The 20,570-nt window shown below is 50.0% G+C and overlaps 1 protein-coding gene across 1 annotated transcript; it reads right to left on the minus strand.

The window, feature by feature from the left end:
* Positions 1-376: 376 nt before the first annotated feature.
* Positions 377-20,352, minus strand: CUNH3orf70 (chromosome unknown C3orf70 homolog). The gene is made up of 2 exons (XM_052687315.1): positions 20,046-20,352; positions 377-2,899 (listed from the first exon to the last, which is right to left on the minus strand). Exons 1-2 carry the CDS (start codon positions 20,218-20,220, stop codon positions 2,343-2,345), a joined length of 732 nt encoding a protein of 243 aa, XP_052543275.1. The 5' UTR covers positions 20,221-20,352; the 3' UTR covers positions 377-2,342.
* Positions 20,353-20,570: the final 218 nt, after the last annotated feature.

A 20,570-nucleotide genomic window follows, 5' to 3' on the forward strand; every position in this document is an offset into this window, starting at 1 on the left:
CACCTCCACAACTATAGCCCTGTCCCACACCAGGCTGCTCCTCTCGTGCTTCACCACAGAAGAAAGGCAGCTTATTGTGCTTGACATCTGAACAAATCCTGGGTAGGAGACACTCACAGCCTGTGAATATTGCTAATTACTTACAGTTAATGTATCCTGACGACAGTGATATGAAACTGCGAGACCACAGGATCTTATGGGAAGCCTTGGTCACCAATGGCCAACTCCTTTTCCTCGCACACGCAACAGGTGCCCTCCTGCCTGCACAGCGAGGTGTGCTCTGCTCAGTACCAAGGATCCTGGAGCCCCTGCCTGTGCTTGGTGCCTCCAGTGGGCAAGGAGCTCCCGGCCTCAGAAACAGCCTTGCTGCAAGAGCCTCCCTTGGCAGGAAGCTCAGACACCAGTGAGCATCTGCAGCTCTCCACTCAGATTGCAAGTGAGAGATTAAATATGAATAAATGTTGTAAGTTTATATATAATGCTTTCTTCTACCTTATGAAATGTGCCTCGGTGGTCAAAGGACGCTAAAACGTTATTAGAAACCTTAGTTAGCCAGAAAGGACAACCCTGCCCTTAAAAAATAAATAAAACCTACTTAGTCCTACTACAGCCTTTGCTTAAATGCCCTCAGAAAAACAGAATGCTTTGTAAGTGCCTTGTGAGAACGCATCTGTCCATGCAATGGCCCAAGTTCCTCGTTTAACAAGCATTGCACTTTTTATAGAAGTCATCAAAACTATAAAACCTATTATTTTTGTCCGAAAGTGTTAGTCTAAAAAGTACAGTATTACTTTATAACCGTTTATGGTAAACTCCTAGCACACGCGCATGTGCACAGACACACACTGTTGCCTAAACGTTTTCTAAAGATACTGATTACAAAGTGTATAAAATTAGTCATACATTGTCAGGATACAGTGAGAGATGAGCCACCCTATGACACCGACTATATCTAGTATCAATCACTAAACTGTACATGTTTATACAGCCTTATATTCACCAGTGACTTGTGAAACGTAAACTGCAAACACACAAAGCAACTCAGTAACGCTGCTGCAAAACAGTCATTACTGACTCCAACTGACTCAAGCTGACTGAAATCTTCCGAGAAAGACGTTTGTGTCTCATCCAGGGGGCTGAAACCAGCCCTCCAGCAGAACGGCTCTTTCTCCTCGGCTGCTTGAGGAGAGCTCTATTGAAAACCTGCTCTTGAACTGAGTGAGCCGAAGCCTCCTGGCCCAGCTAGGATGACCCCAGGCGGTACTGTGACCAGCACTGCCAAGCGCACGGGCTTCCTCGCACGGGCACCTCCACGCCGTCCCCGAGCTCCGCCAGCACAGTGGTGTGGCTCAAATGTTTTGTTTTTAATCTTTGTTTTTCTTCAGGCAAATGCGGGCCCTGAGGCCGTTTGGTCCTGAGTGCACGTATCTGGCACAACCAGCGCGGCGCGGGAGGAAGCAGCGGGCAAAGCTAGGGGTGGGTTTTGCATGTTTGGAGGTAGTCACTGCCCTTCGCCTTCGCTTTACACCCCAGTCTAGATCGGTATTGGTACTGCCGCGCTTCCTCCCTGCCTGCTCCCCCTCCTGCTGAGCTGCAAAAGCCAGATCCCCTTCCAAAGATCCGTGCAGAGGAAGGAGCGGCTGGACCCGGGCAACGGATGACCCTCAGGAGCAACAGCTGCCCTCCCAGGAGATTTCAGAGCCGGACCTAACTCAGCAGATGCTCGGTGCATAGCCTGGAGAAGTTGGAGGCACTTTGTGCGTTCTCTTGCCTGCCATACCAACCCACTGGAAGAGTGGTACCAACAGCATTCGAGAAGGGTCACACCAGCACTAGAAAAACGCATGGACCACGCGGAAGGCCAGAGACAGAAAAAGCCTCTTGTCGCTGCGCTTCGCATAGTTCTTTGTAAGAAATAAGGACAACTCGGTTTTGCTGCTCACAGGCGTGCTGCACCAGCTCACCCTCTGTGCTTTGAAGGCCCCCAGCAAACATCCCGACTGCTGAAAACATGCTGAGTGGCACATCCTCGTATGAGAAGTAGCATTATGATGTAACCCAGACCAAGAAAAAGGCCTTTTTCCAGCTATAAAAGTCTTAAGATTTATCACTACCTTACGTGCAGACGTGGGAGATCTGATCAGGCTGAGAACACGTTAAAATTGCTCAGGCTGCTGCTGTTTCACCAATATGCAAGTCCCGTGGCCGCGCTCCCGTGAGGAATCCGAAATATCGAGTGCACTGGAAAAAAGGGATTGTCAGAAAAAAAACAGAAAATATAAAGACTACAAAAGCAACGTTAGTGAGTGGGAACTGGACTGATCTGACGCCAACTCGTCGGATCACACGGTGGTTTCTATAGTCTCAATCACTTCCATTTCACACTGCGAGGGTGACAAGAGCGGGCACTCATCTGGCTCCCAGCTGCTATCTGGGCTGTAGTCTTCTTCTGAGCTCAGCTCGGCCACCCCCTCCGTGTCCTCATCGCACGACTCCATGTAGTGAACCCCCACCGCATTGATCCCGGAGTCCTCAGAGCTGGAAGGGGACGAGCAGTGATCTGTTTTTGGTGTATTGCTCTCTTTTGTGATTAAGGCATTGCGAACAGAGACTTCCTCGGGCTTTGTCTTGTGGGGCACGGGGGGAGGCTGCCTCTGCACATAGCACATCTTCCCATTGATGCATTTCACGCGGTAATTGTCAATGAAGAGGTCTGCGATGGTGCAGAACTGCGGGGAGTCGGGGGGCAGCGGGGGCTGGAAGACAGGAGCGAACTTGAGGAAGTGTTCGGTGAGCGAGACGGAGATCTGGATTGTGTTTGGAGACTCCCGAGGGCGGACGGGTATTTCGGTGCTGGGAAGCTGCTCCACGGGCGTCATGGGCTGGTAGACATATTTACCTGCGGGGCAGACAAAAAAACAGCGTTTAAGGACTTATCTTTAAAGTTAGAAAGAAACTGGTAAGATGATGCTCGCCTCTGGCAGTCAGTAATAGCCGGCAGTTCCTTCAGCCAGCAGCTGCTCTGTTTTCAACGGCCTCAAGGTGTTGGTTAGCTCTCTCCTGTCACAGGCTCTCTGATGCTTAACACTGCAGGTAACCGTGACTTCTCCCAGCCCAGTCTCGCCTCTCTCCCTGTCCTTGCTTCTAAGACATCTGTAGGACATCTGGAGCTGGAAAATTGATGCCGGGGGTGCAACGGCATGGCTGAGAAGTGGGGCAGGCAGCAGTTCTGTCTGCGTCCCTTTCTCGGGGAAAGAAACCTGAAGATGCTCAGCAGCCTTTCTTTTTCTAACACCAAATACAGAGCAATTCTACCACACATCTTTTGCACAACGATCTGCATTTCTATTATTGTTATTCTGCTTAATAGTGAGTCTCCCTGAGTGCAGTTCCATGTTCTTTTTTTTTTCTGAGGGCTAAGCTGTATTTTTCTGTATTATAAAACAGAATTAACACGACTGCAACTGGAATTTTAAGACAGAAAATAAGGGGATCCCCATACCATAGCAATGCCTTTGACATTTTGATTATCTAGTTAAGTAATAAGAAAAATAGGATTATGTTGTCTATGCGGAGCTGAACCAAGTGTGAACTGAAGAGCACAGCTGAAAATCTCTACTAAAAGAAATAAATGCGAGAGCAGAAAATCAGTACTTTGTTAGGAAAAACTGAGAAACCTGAGGCTGTGCCAAAGACTGGAAAACGCTGTGTTTTATTTGCATCAAGGCCCTGAAAAATTCATGTCTCCCCAGGGGGTTCACTCACTATGAAAGCACAAATTTCCAGAAGACTTGCGAGTAGTGGGGCTCAGAAGTGTTTTGATGCAGGAGTTAGGATACTGCAAATACCGCTTTGCAAAGGCAGAAAAGGCATCAAAGTGATGAAGGACTGTTTTGATGCTTGAAGCTCCCCAGGTAAGGAGCAGAAAGGCACCACAGGAATGGATCTGGCTGTGCTGTGCTGAGGAGCTGCAGCTTTCTGCCACACGTCTTTCTGGCCCAGGCTCAGAGGAAGCCTTTCGCCCTCAAATTGCCCATTCCTTCTGAAAATGAAAGCAACGATTGCTTCTGCTCAGATCAGAAACAGGCAGAAGGGCTCACTGCCCCTCTCCTCAGCTTGGGTGTCCTTCACAGGCACTGACTGCAATAAATTCTCAGCCAGCATGGCACTGGCCTTGGGATGGGCTAAGACATCCCTCCTCTTGGCTGGAACAGCCTCTGGGGTGTTCATCTGCTTTGCCAGCCCCAACGAGCCAGGGCCCACACACATGCTGTGCTTTGCCTGCCAAGCCCTGGTACATCACCAGGGGAAACATCAAGCACAGGAGAAGGCTCTTCCACCCCTGCTGTGCCTGGTGTACTGCAAGGAAAACAGCCTGTAAGAAAACAGGCTGCGCTCCCCAGCTGGGACTTCCCAACCTCCATTGTCCAAGGAAAGCACTGGGGAGCACTGGAGCGTGAGAGAGGCACAACATGAAGCTGGCAGATGCAGATACCAGGAGCAGGGGAAGGAGCACCAGGCACACTGAGAAGGAAAAACACCGTAGTTGTGCAGCAGGAGAGAACAGCCACCAGGCAGCCTCAGGAAGCAGCAAGAATGCTGCAGGAAGTGGGCATGGGAAGAAAACATTTGGTGAACAGATCTGACCAGCTTCACTTGAATACCTCATCAAGCAGTCTTCTCCTAGGAGCTGGAACGATAATTGTCAGAGCTGCTGGAAAAGCTCAGTGAAAATAAAAATGCTATGTTTTATTCCTCCTCTGTGAGTGTGGCTGAACGGCAGTTAGGAAACGCGCTGCCACGCACCACACTTGACATCTAGTAACAAACCCCAGCCTAAGCTTGCCGTGTCCTGGAGAAATGTAGTGCTACCATCAAATGCCTGCGCACTTTGACCAGGCAGAGCAGAGCTCTTACTCCTGCACAGCACTCTGGAGCAGCAGCACGGCTATTTCTGCACTGGCAGTTGCTGAGGGATGTGGGCTTTGTCGCATTTTTCAATCCTTGCCCAGCACAGCTGCTCTGGGATGACTCTGCCCTACAGCCCAGCTAACAGCAGCCGCCTGCAGCTTCCCGTGGCGTGCTCTGTGCAGAAAGCCTTCCTGCACATCAGTAAGTGTGAAGCATGCTGCTGCCTTGCAAAGCAACGCAATCAACTGATTAGCACGCTGCTAACTGGAATGGTGTCCCACAAAACCCAGCTCACGGAAGCTGGAATGTAGCCTAGATGCGATCAATATTCCCTTGTCTGAAACCACGGTGCTGTATTTATTGATATATTTGGGCCACTTCTGTGCAGGCTGCACAACCTTTCCATGGACAAACAATGGTAAGACACCACTGAAAAAGCAGTTCCCAGCTTCTATTTGAGGTGTCCAAGGAAGGTGATGGGAAACATTTTAATGGAACAAAGAAAAAACGTACAAGACTATAATTTTCTACCTAACACAGCTGCCACATGCTGGCAAGGGCTGGGGGATGTTGGGAGAGCTGTAGGGGAACTGCCAGGTCATGGCTTGAACTGGTGATGGAGCACTTGGTGAAGGGTGCTCCATCAAGGCAAATTGTGTACACCTGTGGTCCTCAGGTGACCAGAAGGGCTGCACGCAGGGTGGAACCCCCTGGGCTCATATAAGGGCCAACCACGGACAGGGAGGCATCTCTTGTTGAGCTGGGTTGCTTCCTGAGGAGGAGTGCTGCATTGCCAGAGAGCCCCTCCAGCAGCTGGGTGAGTTCAGTGCTTCTTTCTGTATGTGGCTATTGGTCTACCTGTGAATATTTTGCCTGGTCTTGCTAAGAACACAATCAGAAGTGATTCTGCCTCTTCATGAGTAGGAAAGGAGGAAAAGCAGGATACTTAAGCTGTGGTAGATCACAGCACAGCTGTTAAAGAAAGCAAATATTCATCCGACCTTACTTCATAGAATCACAGAATAGCCTGAGTTGGAAGGGACCCACAAGGATGATGGAGTCCAACCCCTGGCTCCACGCAGCAGCACCCAACAATCAGACCCTGTGTCTGGGAGTGCTGTCCAGGTGCTTCTTCAGCTGTGACCACCAAGTGCCCTGAGAACCACTTCCAGTGCCCAACCACCCTCTCAGTGAAGAAACTCTTCCTCATTTACCTGGCCCTCCCCTGACCCAGTTCCATGCTGTCCTGGGAGCTGCAGCCGCCGTGATGCTTCTCCTCAGCTCCAGGCCCAGCAACCCAAGGGGGCTCAGTGCTCCTCAGACTCCTTCCCTTGCAGACCCCTCCCCATCTTTGCATCTTCTCTGGACACCATCTAATGGTTGTATGTCCTTTTTTGTTCTGCGGTGCCCAAGTCTGGATCTCTGCAAGGACTTCACCCTTGATGGAGCCAACAGCTCTTCTCCATTTAGTACAATCAGCAGACTTGCTCAGAACAACTTGCAGCCCTACATCCAAGTCGTTCATGAAAAAATTAAGGAGAACTGGCCCAAAAATGGAGCCCTGGAGAGCCCTGCTAGTGACCAGCCTGCAGCCTGATGGAACCCCACTAATTACAACGCTTTGAGATTGACCCATGAGCCAATGACTCGCACATCACTTTCTGTGTTTGCTTAGCAATTCGTCCAGAAGGATGCTGTGAGGAAACAGCATCAAAAGCTGAAACCCCCCCAAAAATAATATCAACTGGCTTCCATTGCTTCCTATCAATAATATCAACTGGCTTCCGTTGGTCAAATACAGTTAGGTGGGTGGGTTGTTTGTTTTTTTTTCCTTTAAGGAAGATGGTCAGATGAGACGAGGAAGAAATTTGCTGCCTGGCTGTGTTAGGTACAGGATGTATGTGCACCTCAAGTGTTTTCCCTCTTACTGCTTGTCATGGGAGCACTGCTGGTTAGGATTTTCTCTGACAAACTGGCATCTCTTAAATACAGTAGCTCCTGTTCCAAGGTCCTGTTTACGGCCATAGTCTGTCCGCTTCAGAACAGCAAACTGATCGCACGTGCATGGAAAACGAGGTGCTGGCTATGTTCAAACTTCAGATCTGCTTGCAGCCACACTGACAAGCAAAGGCAAAGCAATGGCTGGAAGGGAAGGCTGGCAGCGGGGAGCAGAGTTTGTTCTGTTGCTGCAGCAGCATGGGGCAATTCGTCGTGTTTCAAAACCGACATGCTGGCACTAATTTCAGGGTAGAATCCAACAGAGGCTAGCCTACTGACAGAGGATTTCAGGCCCATTTGTGTGACCTTACATTGGCTACAAGCACTTCCTCAGGTTTCAAGGACAAGTACTGCCAGGGTAAGGCAGAAATCATCCAAGAGGGAAAAGGAAATTTCCTATGCAAACTGACTTTCTGCATTTTTCTGGGGGGGGTCTGTTACAAATTTCTTAGGTTTCAGTTAATTTTAGGGGAAAGTCTGTTTATTTTAGATTAAACTTCTGCTTTCTGAAGATGCTCAGTTAGCTCTCCAAGGGGTGCTGGTGCTCACAGCTGGACCTGTCAGGCTGAATCACGGACAAAGCTGCAGTAACAGCATCATTTATAACTTCTTACCCTACATAATGGACGGAAATGCATCAACCGTGATGAAGATGCTATGAAAAATTGATGCAGAAACTTAAAAATAAGACTGCCCACCCACTGCAGCTTGCATGATTGGCAGAGATGTCTTTTTAACAGAGAATTATCCAAATTCTCCCCAGTCCCCGCCTTCTTTTGTGATGCATTTTGGGCTGATAAAACTCCCCCTGAAATAAACAGAAACATTTTTGCTGACTTTAAGCAGCTGGCAGAAATCCACAGAATAATGTTTTGAGCACCTATTCTGACACACTCCTTCTAGTACTGTGGCATGTAATTTATTGCAGATTTATTTCCACTGAGTCAGTTGGAGAACTCTGGACCGAGCTCTGCTGATGGCTGCTCCTGTAAATTACATCGTTTTGCACAAATACAGATGCCAGACAGGCACTGCATCACAACTTGTTTCCTGGGTCGTTTGCTACATCTGCCTACACGGAAGATGGTATTTTGGTGAAGGAAAATTACAGCTTGTGCTGAACATGTTGGGTTTTGTCCAAAAAAAAAACCCCTTAAATATCAGAGTTTAGTGAGAAGTTTGGGAAGGCCTTCAATGCTGTACTATCTGCTGTCGAGTGAATGCTGCAGTTCCACCAACACAGCACAGTGCTGTGGGGAAGCAACACCTGGTTTGTGTCCTGACTGCAGAACATGATGTGCATGAACTTCAGGCTCTGCCAGAACTGTTTTCATGGTGAGTCTCAATCCACCGTGATGCCATGTGTTAATGACCACTGTAATGAAGCACATGGCAGGCACACAGCGTGCCTGTTTGCCACCACTGCAAGCTTGTGCCACTGCCATTGCTTGTGCTTTCTGCTGCTCCGTGCTCACGCTGCATTGCTCTGCACAAACACTTCACCTCTTGGCCCAATGCTAATTGCACAGTGACAGCAGCCCAACTGAAAAGAATGATTGTTTCTCCATTTCTGAATTATTCAACTGCTGTGGAAGCCTAAAAACCAAATCCACTGGAGAATTAAGACACAAAAGCCCAGTCAACTGCGAAGCAACCGCTGCAGGCATGGCCAAGGAGGTAAGTCCTGGGCAGTGCTCCCTTCCCTGCTTGCTGACCTCCAGCCCAGGCTCTGTGGAGCTGAAGGCTCTGCTACAAGGGATAAAGCTCAAGCAAACCCATACCACTTGGGAAGCATTCTATCCCCAGAAAGTAGGCCTGCTTCCATAAAAATCATATACGTAAAGTCTCTTTGCAGCACCAATTCCCAGAGCTACGTGGTAGATTGGTTGGAGGGTGGATTATGGTGTCTCCTGCATGTGAAAAATAAATAAGGGCCCTTAGAAGTAAGCCATGAGGTCATCTCCCTCTGATTTTTTTGCTAATTGAGCAGTCTGCATGCATCATCACTGAACAGACGCAGCAGTAATTTCCGTGGCTAATGCAAAATAACTTAACCATGAAATAAGCAGAGGTGCTGCTTAAATATTTTATTCCCCCCTTCTCTTTGTCCCAGCGTTCTTGTTTCCCCCTGACACTGACATGCCTGGCATGCAAAAAGAAAAATTAAGGAAATCCACCTTTGAGCAGCGAGTTTCTCATGAAGCCACCGCTGTCACCCTCTCAAAATGACACCTCTAAGGATCTCTCTTAATAAACAACAACGGGTGCACTGCAGTTCAGAAAGATGACAAAAGGTGGTTCTGGACCATAGGCGTCTAAGTCAGCAGTACATGCAGCATAGCAAACATTTGTTTTTAACCATCTTTTAACCAGTACACACAAGCTTTTTTCATATGTGCGCTTTGTTTTGCAGCTGACTGGGCAAAGATGCCTACATTTCCCCATCCCCCCCTCCTCAATCTGCCAGCTCACCTACTCTCCAAAAACCCACAGGGCTAACGAGGACCTGCCATCTGTATATTGCTTAACTAATGAGAAACTGGCTCAGGTTAACCAGCGCAGCTCAGGACCTGCTGCCATGCCTTGGAGCCGGCTGAGCACTACGGCACCTGGCTGAGGTCTGCTGGAGGAGAATGGACTCTGATCACAAACATCTCAGTGCCTTGGACGTGTGCATGATTCTGCTTGGCTCTACACCCTCATAATGGTCCCAGCAATGTTCGGTTGCAAAGGCAGCAGGGAATCCTGCTTCTGCAACACAGGGCTCTGCTGGTGCTACGCTGGGCCTTGCCAAAGACATCAGCTGACGTGGGAAAGAAGTCAGCCCTGCTACAAAGAACATCAGTGTATGAGATTCTTGTTGCATACCACACAGCTCTGAAGGCGTGAAGGGCAAGCAGGCGTTCCAAAGGCAAGTGTCAAGGGAGAAATTGGAGTGGAGGATTTCAATGTTAGTGCAAGGAGAGCTCACACCCCTGCATGTGGGGAAAGCCCTGGAGATCATCAGCCTTTCAGATCCTGGCCTTTCTCTTAGCAAAAGATGGAGAACTGAGATGAAACATTGCTTCCCAGCCCTGCAGCTGCCACAGGGACACCGATTGCCTCCCTCCTTCCTTCTCTGTCTACTTACATGCACAACTTGGGACAAAAAAACCTCTGCAAACCATGATCAGCCTCACCATAAACATTCACCAAGGACTGTAATAGTTCCAAATTACACTTTGCTTAGAGCACAGTTAATAGCTTTTTCAAGGAGATGAGAACAAATGGAAGGGAAAACCTAGAGTATGTTTACAGATGTCGCATGAAAAAACACTGCTAACCCAGTTTCCATTTCCTTCTATTAGATGAACAGCTGGTGGGTTGTACCTCACAGAACAGAGGAGTGCACTGGGAGTGTGAGACGTGGAACGAGCCACCAGGAGAGGAGAAAATTATTTCAGGACAGTGAGGCACTGCCAGATCTACAGTACGAGCCCAAGCAGAGCTGAGCTGTGCTACTGGGGGCTGCAATGAAGCGTAACTAAAATGCTTGTCAACGTTGAAAGATCCTCATATGTAAAGGTATGGAATGCTTGAACAAAAGTGATACTTTTGCTCTGCGCTTTTCCCAAGCAAACTGAGAAAGCAGAGAGATTGTTCAGATAGATTTCTAATGGGGAGAAGGCAGAGCACACAACGCTTCCAGATGGAAGGTACAGTGGGGGATCACAAAGTATAGGGGCCAGCTCTGCAAAGGCACCCCTCTGACCCCAACCCTGGAGCTCAGGCAGTAGGATGCACCGCCGGGAGCAAGCAGCCTCTTCTTACACCTGCAGCACAGCACCGTGTGATCTGCCCCATTCCCAACCTCACCCAGGCACAGAAAAGAGCCAGCCTAGCGCTGCTGCTTCACAGTGGCTCCCCAGCAGAGATTCTGTACAGTTGCCAATTCCCTTCTCACATGAAGGAGAGGTGTTCCCTCTGATTGCTGTATGGTGAGAGACAGCTGTGACAGCCCTTGACTTGACGAGCTGTAAGCTTTTCACAGAAATCCAAGAAAGGGGAAAAATAAGAAGGTTTTTTTTCTTCCTCGTAATGTGTATTTTGATGCCCTTTTGTCTTGATTTGTTTTAAATACAAAAAAAAGGATCGTGGTTTTACATGCTGTGAGCGTTTCAGGGTTCTCTTCACGCTTTCACTTAATAGCAGGTTAACTCTTCAATGCAAACAGAGCCTGGAGCTTCCTTCTACCATTGCTGCTCCTTCATTTCTTACATGGATTTACCAGACTTAAAGAAATAGCAACACTGGATTTGGAAATGTTTCAGGCAGCCGTAAGCCCTCTTAAAGGAGCCATATCCCCACGAGGATGGCAGCTGTGCAGTGGCCATCACTACCTGAACTCTGAACCCAACATCCAACAAGCCTTTGCAAAGCTGCCCTGCAAAGAGGAGCAGCCTCCTTTTGCACGTCTCTGAGAAATTCTATCCCCCAACTGAGGCTCGATATTTGTTAAATTCAGTACAGAAAATAGCAAGAAATGGCTTAGCGTTACATGTTTATTTTACAAAACCATCCCTGTGCACCATCTGCTCGAGATTCAGCATCCCATCATTTTCATGCAGACGGTGTGCTGATATGGTAACAGAGCAGGATAACCACAGCTCAGCTTCAAACGCTGCCTCCAAAGAACAGAGGCATTTCCTGCTGCAGAGAAATACAGGCAGTGCAGACAAGCTACTGCCTTCCAGGTGCACAGCACAGTCTGCAGATGGTGCTCCCACGGGCGCCTCGATGAGATGGCAATGTTTTCCTGCGAATCCTTCAACAAGCAGAGCAGCTCAGTGGTCCTTGAAGGGCAGGTTCTCCCCAAAGGACCACGCAGGACTCTGCGCCCATAGGAGGGAACGGATGGCTGAGGCAGGGGGCTGCTTTCACAGCTTGGAGCAGCTGCATCTCGATGGCTACAGCCTGCTGACAGGAGAAACAAGGGCATATGTGATGTGTGGCATTGGTGCCACCACCTTCCTGGTGTCGGGCTACAGGGTGTCCTGCTGACACATCATCTGTGCTGAGGCCTTGCAGATCTGAGCCGGACAAACACATTCTTCATTTTTATTGATGGGAAAAGTGTCCTCATCACCAGTATAGGCCATCCTTTAACCTCGTTCAGTTGTTTCTTCTAGTGCTTATCTAGACCTGTTTCCACTTGTATTTCATTCAATCTCATCTTCATATTTCTGTTACATAGCTCTACAAAACCCATTCTGGAGAATCTGAAGGGCTGCTCTTCCTGCACGCACCCCAAACAGGTCACCACTCAGAGCTGATGCATGCAGGTGCTGGTGTCAGCCCTCCTCAGAGGAGCCTGGGATCCAGCAACGCTCCACAAGAAAACATGAAAACCCAAGTGACTCCAGGGCAGGAGGAGGGGGAGGAGGAGGAGAAGGAATGCCACCGTGTCACACAGCGCTGCTGCAGAAGAGCTCAGAGCAGCTGGGTGGGAGCAAGCTCAGCACTCACTGCTGCAGCATGGTAAGGGAATGCTAGCGGAGGGGTGAGAGCATCACCCTGAGCTTCACACCAAAGGCAGATCCCACAGCGAGCACCAGCTGGGAACGCTGAGGGCCGGTGGCACAGGGCAGGAGGAGCAGAGAACAAGGTGCCTTCTTTTGTCTGCCCAACAGCTTCATGCCAGTGGACTGTGGGAAGGCTGCAAGAAACACAGCTCTGTATCAGCAAAGGCACTGAAATCCACACCATGCCACACAACAAGAAGAATGAAGCAGCTGAAATGGCTGCAGGTGTGATGTGTGAAGCAGAAGGAGGGAAGACAGCAGGGTATGCACTGACTGGGCATAGAAGGGAAATGTTTCAGGGTTGGGTGTGGGTGCTCAGGTAAAGCAGCAGCTCTGGCAGCACGCATGTGGGCTCTCAAGCTCTGCAGCCATCAGTGAGAACAGGAATACAAACGTAAGCTCTTGTTAAAAGTGTTTTACAACATAGGTTATATATAAATTCCAACTGTTACGTTGCCTAAATTAAAGTATATTAAAAACAAGGTGCAGTTGCCAAGCAATCAGATTCCACTTTCCCAGTAGGTCTCTGACTTCCAACTATGTGAATATACCAAACTATTGGCAAAAACATCTCTAAACTGCACCAACTGCACTTTCTAAATTCCGTGATCAGTCTCTATATAAAAATTGCTTATTGGAACAATCAGTCCTCATGAAAGCACATTTCGTATCTTAAGGACAGATAATCACAGAGGTGATGGAATAAAAACCACAACACACTGAAGCATATAAAAAATATACAGACAAAATGAGGCTAGATGGAAACCAATCTACTGTCCATCAGCTCCTTACATCACTACAGGCTTATGCCATCCACCAACAGCTGAGCCCACGCTGCCACAACCACCAATTTGGAACATTTTAGAATGTTTGTGAGTAAAGCACTTCATTTTTTCGCCCTTCACTGAAACAACAGTTCCTGGTACAGACCTACCAATGCGCAGAACTCCGTCGATAAAGCTTGAAGTGACTCACAAGTGCAAGGCAGCTTCAGGTAAACTGAGAGGCATTACATAAAACACCTCAAGATGTCCATTCTGTGCTGGTTCCAACAACGTGAGCAGTGACAAAACGTGCTTGTGTTGTGCCAGGGAACCCGAGGCCCTATGCCAGGCTGCTGAAGCTCTCCTCAGTGCTCCCAGCAAACCCAGGCACACGGTCAGACCTGCAGGGTGCCAAGCAGGAAGGTGACAACCTCGTGACTCAGTTTGTAATAGGGCAATGGAAGGGTATGACCATGGGCTGCAGTGAAGGCGTGTGAAACAACCATCAGTACCCAGGAGAGCAAAGACAAGAAGAGCAGGAGAGCAAAGTCAGAAGGCACAGGAATGGTAACACTTTTGCATTTGGGCACTTGAAGTAAATACGCTTCAGAATCGAGCAGGAAAATCGATTTCCTCACTGGCAGAGTTCAGGAAGGAAGCCATGCATTTGCAGGGACACTGCAACCCACACACATTTTGTCTCTGAGCTGTTACTGCGCAGTGAAAAAAGTGCGTGCAGCCTTTTCCCGGAACAAAGACCCAAGAGCACAAGCAGAGGCTCAGCTTTTCTCACCAGCCCTGCTGGGAACAGCCTGAGTTCACAGCCACGCCAGCTGATGGGACACAGTGATGATAAACCTTCCCCTTTGAGGTGCTTGCTTATGCTGCACAACAGCCACCGCCCCTGGTTTCAGGCTGGTCCTCAGCAGGCTTCATGCAAGCAGCAACTGAACCCTTTGCACACTTACAGCAGAGAGCTGTCATTTATCCACAGCTCTCAGAGGCTCTCAAGCATCATTTTTTGTGAACCACACTGGGATGGATGCATTGTGAAACACAGCTTCGTTGTCACGGAGGGCAAAGCAGGAGGTCCTGCTTGGGGGAAAGTGTGCAGGGATACAAGGCCCCTTTCTCCCAGGGCTTCTGGAGAAAGAAATGCAGTGATTCCTATTCAGTCCTGTATGAGGCACTGAAGAATTAGCCCTGCAAGATGCGCTCAGAGCAAGTAACTTAAATTCAAAGCTTTTCTTGTGGTCTGTTCCTGCTAGGTGGTTTTGTTAATAATAATAAGGAAGGAACAGGCATGCCTCTAGACACAGCTCTGCACTAGGGCAAGGAATAAAGGATGAATGGCAGCAGATTCTTTCAGAGGCACTGGTGTTTCTACACGGCTTGATGAAATCTACACATCTGCGTTCTCTTTCCGAGACACAGCATTAGCAGTCTATTCAAACCATGACTTGGGGATTGTAACTAAAGCCAGAGCAATGCAATTCAGGCCCAGCAAGGTGAGCCTGTACAACTGCAGGTAGCTGTTTACCCCTAGAGTTACACGTCAGAGTATTTTAAGCTGACATTCTTTCCTTCGTTGTGTACAGCTTAGTGAAATGAAGCAAGAGTATCACAGGTCTTTCAAATACAGGTGAAGAGAAGATCTTGCACAGCCACAGGCAGCAAATCCTCATTAAAAGTGTTTTCCATTACCAGCTGACAAATCCACCTTTGGGCGAGCGTAGCCTGGTGCTCAGCCTAATGCTTTGCTCACGCACAAGCATTTTGTCCAGATCCACAGACTTAAACTGGATGAACGTTTAAATCCTTCTCTCAGCAAACACGAAAGAAAAATGCTTATTTCCTCTCGGATTTGCAATCGTTCTCCCACCAAAGCAAGGCATTTTGCAGAGAACACCCAGCCCCGGAGTTTCTAGCCCAACCACTCCACCCCGACTCAGGGATTTCCACCAAGACAAGAGTACGAGCTCTTTCAGTACCCCAAACACAGTCTCATAAATTAAAACACAAGCAGTTACAGCTCCCTTTCCACATTTATCCAACAAAGCAGTCCTCAGGATGCAGTGGTGATTGTGCTGAAAAATATTTTTTTTTGTAGCTGAGAATTTGCTCTATCAAATAGCATTTCTGTGCTCTTTGTATCTGCTGACATACATCAGGCACTGTTATCCTGTTGCCTCTTTGCTCCTTCTTGGACGTGGCAAAATGTCTCAGGGCCATCAAAACCACTGCCAAGGAAACCCATGAAACCAAAAACCCATTTGGAAGTTGCAATGGACACAGCTCTACAGAGCACCCAGGTCTGCAGCTGCCTCCATAACATGGAGAGACCAAGAGAAGCTGTCTGGCAGGCAGACCCAAATTCTCTTTCAACTCCCAGTGCACTTAAGTACCTTCAATAAACACTTCAGCTCGCTTACCAGTGCTCTGTTACAGGAAACAAAGGCTGCCTTGCTGATTCCCTGCTTATGGCTCTCACTGTTGGACTGGGCGGGCTGAGGTCTGAACAATTACATGGGCTCCAATGATTGTTGGAGCCCCTGCTGACAGCTTCTGGCACTCCAGACATGGGAGAGATACCATAGAGACAGGACTTGGGTGCACAAAGCAGCCTGCCTGCTGCTCACACTGCTACGGAGCAGGGGAATACCAGCACCTGACACGCAGGGCCGAGATGTGCATGCTGCCAGGGGACAGGTAGGAGATGCTGTGTGACACACAGAGCCACTGCTGTCACCGTGGAGGGCTGTAATTGAGGCTGGCCTCGACAGAGAGCTGTCAACAGTTTTGTGAGACAGAAAATTAATGTTTTTATCTAAAAACGCTGTAAAATAGAAACACTGGTATTTCAAGCAGTGAAGAATGTAAGAAGCAAATACGGGCTCGGAGTACACCCAGGTGCAGTGAATGCACTGATGTGCTCTGCTCCACGGCAGCAGCTGCGGGAGGCTGATAAGCACCGCTCACTGCCCAAGCAGTGCAGGAGACCATGCGGCCCCAAAGGCAGGGCTGGCTTGTCCTGCCCTGGGGAATACAGACACCCACACAGCAGGCACTGAGAAGCAATGCAGCTCTGAAAGCAAGGAGAAACCCTCCCCTGCCTGTCACCGCCGGGCAGGAAACGTCAGCGTGCTCCGATTCTTGGTCCCCAGAACACGTGCCAAGATCTGACAGGTCCTTCTTCCCAAAACCACACAGGAAACATATGCCCTTCTCGGCGTGTCGCACACTGCAGAAGCCCATTTTCTCCTTTTGGCTGAGGAGCAGCAGGGTTTCTTGCCAAGGCTGCCCGACCTCCTGCGGAAAGCGGCAGGTCAGGAGCTAAGCTGAGGGCTAACAGTGCCACTGTTAGGTGCTGCACACCGGGGAGCAGGAAGCTATTCCAGGGCACACCTGCACATCTCATACACCACTCAGCAACACGTGAGGGGGAGTGGAGCGTAACATTTATTTGCTGCATCAGTTTTTCACTGTAAGATGTGCACGAGGTTTTAGGAAACTAAAGATCTGATTTTTGGGTGCTGAACCCGGGCAAGACAGTGACTGCTCATCTGCATTACTCTTTCTGTGATTTATTATCTCTTGACACAACTGCTGAGCAGCGAGCACTGTGAAATTGTTACCCACAACGTACTGTTGACAAGTGCAGCACAGCGTATTGACAGCTGTTGAACACACTGCAAAATACTCAGATAAAAAACGAACAGTTGCAAGGGTTGCAAGAGAATTCCCTATTTTTGCACTGCCCAGGAGTGAAGCCAATGCTGTGCTCACACCAAGTGTGAGGCTTTCTCCAGTGAGGTAACCTTTAGGAAGGGAAATAAGAAATCACAGCCAAAGCACAGCAGCCAGGGAAGATGTAACCCCACATAACTGACCCCTGACAGAAGCAGGTAGCACTGAACACACAGTGTGGGGTAACAGCAGCAGCACAAAGCAACCTGCAGTGGAAATCCCAAGGCGAGGGAAGGCAGAAAAGCCCCTTGCTGCACACCCACCTCATTGTGTGCTCTTACACTGGAAAAAGTCGATCTGAGAGATTCAAGCCTCTCAACCTGCATCTAAAGAACAGCATGGCACAACAGGGATGGAGAGCAAGTGAACGGGAGGCTGTCACCCTGGCAAGGGCTGAAGGGGCAGAGTATGAGTAAGGCTGATTCTGACCTGAAATAAACCGCAAACCAAGAAGTCATACAGGTACAACACTTGGGGTTCCTGGAGATGGTCAGATACACAGAGCAGCCCGTTATCTCACTCACCAGCTGTCATGGCCATTTTATGGGCAGAGAAACATCGGAGGTAAAGAGAAAGCCTAAAGAACTACTTGCTTCGGAGCCAAACACAATTGGCTTTGGGGAATTCAGACTAGGCTCTTTCTCAATTATTACTTCCATAGCCAAGCGGCCCTGCAGTGCTAAATTGCTTCTGTCACTGAAGTAAGCAGATGTGATCCTGAATACACATGAGGAGACAATCTACTGATCCTGGCGGAGGTGAGCTCTTGTCATTTTTCAGTGTAAGTGCACTCGTGCACTTTAACGGAGCTGACATTCTCCAGCACCTTGGACGCCAATGGAAAATAACACTTCAAGGGCCATTTTAATTGACATAGTGCTTCCTGTACCTCAACGCAGCTCTTAAGAGTCGCAGCAAAGCACTTGCAAGAACCCTCTGAGGATTCCTAAGGCAGTATTACAGCGCTGTGTTTATGGAAGATAACTTCCGATACTGCTTAATTACATCTCTGACCTCTATATAATTCTCCATTATAGTGCTCATTCTTACCCCTTTTAAGTCCAACTCCAGTCAATCTGCAAGAGCAAGATACAAAGAGATGCTCGGCTCTGGAATTTGCATTAGGAAATAAGGAGCAAGAAGGCAGCACTCTTCTTCCTAGCTCTCAAATTAAACAGGAAAATGAGGTATGTGACTTCTTTCATCGAAAACTACAGTTCCGTGGGACAAACGCATTTCAAAGTTTCCTCAGTCGTACAAAGAGAAATTAAGAAAAAAGTTGGTACTTCTTACAAAAGTTATGATTATTTTTAATTCTTATGGCTGCCGGAGGGAGATGAAGGGTTGGGTGGCATCTCAAGAAAAGGTCCTTCCAGGAGGGAATCAGCTCTGTGTCGCTCAGGAGACACATCGGTCTAAGCCCTCCTGAAGGCCTTCAATGGACGTGATTCCTCACCTTTTTATTCTGCTCCCTCACTTCATTTTTCTTCCTACGTAAACAATGTTTTCTAACACCCAAACCTGAAGTTCTCCTTGCCACAGGTAAGTGACAACTGGTGATCTTCCAAGAGCACAGCTTTCTTTTCTAGGCTTCACAAAGCTCATCTCCCCTCCCTCGCTCGGTTCTTTCACAGCCCAACTACTTTGCTTCTGTAAACCTTTTCTGCACTGATCACCATGGCCTCCTACAGAACATCCCCACTTCTGCAGCCTTCTGGCAGCGCAACGCTCCAAACTAAACCCATCAGCCTGGTTTCATCATTACTGAGCTGGAGAGACTAATTAAATTGCATGCTTGCAGTGCTCCAGCTAATGCATCCCCAGTGAAGTGAAGGCTTGGGTTCTGTTTTTGGATTTTCTACCACAAAGGCCTCCTGCTGATGACGCATATTCAGCCTGTGATCCATCTTAATCCCCAGATCCCTCACTGCACTGTCACTCCTCCATGCTCCAGCTCTGCACCTGGCTCTCCCTTCTCAGGACCATCCCCAGCAGATAGCAGGCAGCATCTCCAGCTTGCAAACAGCATTTTGAGCTCAGATCCCATCCTCTGGAGTGCTTACAAGCACAAAGAACCAAAGCCACAGAGATTGTGGAAAAGAAGAACACGTCTGGGTCACAACTTGAGGGCCACTGTCTCACGGGTGCAATGTCACTACCAAGGCATGGCATCCCTGTGCAACAGGTAACCGTGTCACCCCTGCCTGTTGTCACCATGTGTTGCTCACATCAAAGCACTGGCAGAAAACACAGTTGTTTCAAACTGGGCCCTAAATTAGGGTGAGATTCTAAAGCGTGCAACGAATTAGAAGAGAAGCTCCCATCCAAATAAGAAGCATCCTTTTAGGCAGACCCTTCTCCCCATTAAGCCAAATCTGGGATCCATGTTTCCAGCTCCAAAGGGAGATGCTGACAGAAGGAGAGCAGGACGCCAGGAGCCAAGGGACACCTCCAGCACCTCCATGCCTTGCAGAGCTTCACCCCAAAGCCGCTCGCTGGGCTCAAAGCACTGCAGACCCGGCTACGAGCCCTGGGCCCCGTTTCCCACCTCCTGCAGCCACGCTGCTGGCCGAGCCGCTCCTCGAGGGGAGCAGCGATTAATTATTCATCACCCCGTGCCCGGCCAGCCCCAGCCTCCATGATCACACACATCTGGAGGACAGACATTAAAGTTGTCCGGCTGCTTTTCCACACAGTTGGCCCGCCACTGGATGTCGGAGCAGCGGCAACCCGCCCAACCTCACGCAAGTCGCATATTCCTGCAAAACAGCAGCAGACTCACAGAGGATGCCGTGCGAATCTCATCCTCCCACCCCAAGGACGACCTCACGAGGAAGAAGCGCGGTGCAGAGGCAGCCTCCAGAGCCGCGAGCGGCTCTCCCCCCGCGCCCCGCACCGCTGCAGGAGCCGAACCCGCAGCGCCCGCCGCGAGGCTCCCACCGCTCCGCCCCGCAGCCCTCAGCCCGCAGCACCCGGGACGGGACGGGACGGGGCGGCGTCCGCCGCGCAGCGCTGAGCCCCTACGACCGTCCGGACCGCCGGGACCGCGCGCTCGCTCACTCACAGTGGCACCATCCCAGGTGGCAGCACCAGTGCAGGCGGAAGCAGCGGCCGTGGCTGTGCGTGGCGCAGAGCGAGAGCCCGTCGCACGGCTGGAAGTCGGGTCTGCCCGCGCAGCTGCGGGCCAGCGCCTGAGCCTCGTCCAGCTTCTCGCTCTTGGCCGCCGCCGCCCCGCTCATGGCGCCGCCGCTCCGCCCGCAGCCCCCGCGCCGCAGCGGCCAGGAGGAGGAGGAGGAGGAGGAGATGAGGAGGAGGAGGAAAAGGCGCCGAGCCGCAGCGGGGACCGCCCGCCCGCCCAGCGCCGCGGGGGGCAGCGCCGCGGGCAAGGCCCGGCCGCCCGCCCCGACGGCTCCGCCCCGCCCCGCCCCGGCTCCGGAGCGCGGTCGCCGCCGTTCCCCCGCAGCCTTTGGGCGCCGCCCGGCGCTCCCGAGGGCCGAGAGCCGCGGTCCGGCGTGCGGCACGGGTGTCCTCGTGCGGGGCGGGGGCTCGGCGGATGGCGGGACTCGGCCGCGCTGAGGTGCTGCGGTGC

Source organism: Tympanuchus pallidicinctus, unplaced genomic scaffold (assembly GCF_026119805.1).
Source record: "Tympanuchus pallidicinctus isolate F22 unplaced genomic scaffold, pur_lepc_1.0 scaffold22, whole genome shotgun sequence".
In the NCBI taxonomy this organism is placed as follows: Eukaryota; Metazoa; Chordata; class Aves; order Galliformes; family Phasianidae; genus Tympanuchus; species Tympanuchus pallidicinctus.

Coding starts and splice junctions, on each gene's coding strand:
- CUNH3orf70 (XM_052687315.1), bottom strand. CDS start 20,220: ATGAGCGGGGCGGCGGCGGCCAAGAGCGAGAAGCTGGACGAGGCTCAG. Junction 2,900..20,045: donor CCACCTGGGATGGTGCCACT/GTGAGTGAGCGA, acceptor TCTGCCCCGCAG/GTAAATATGTCTACCAGCCC.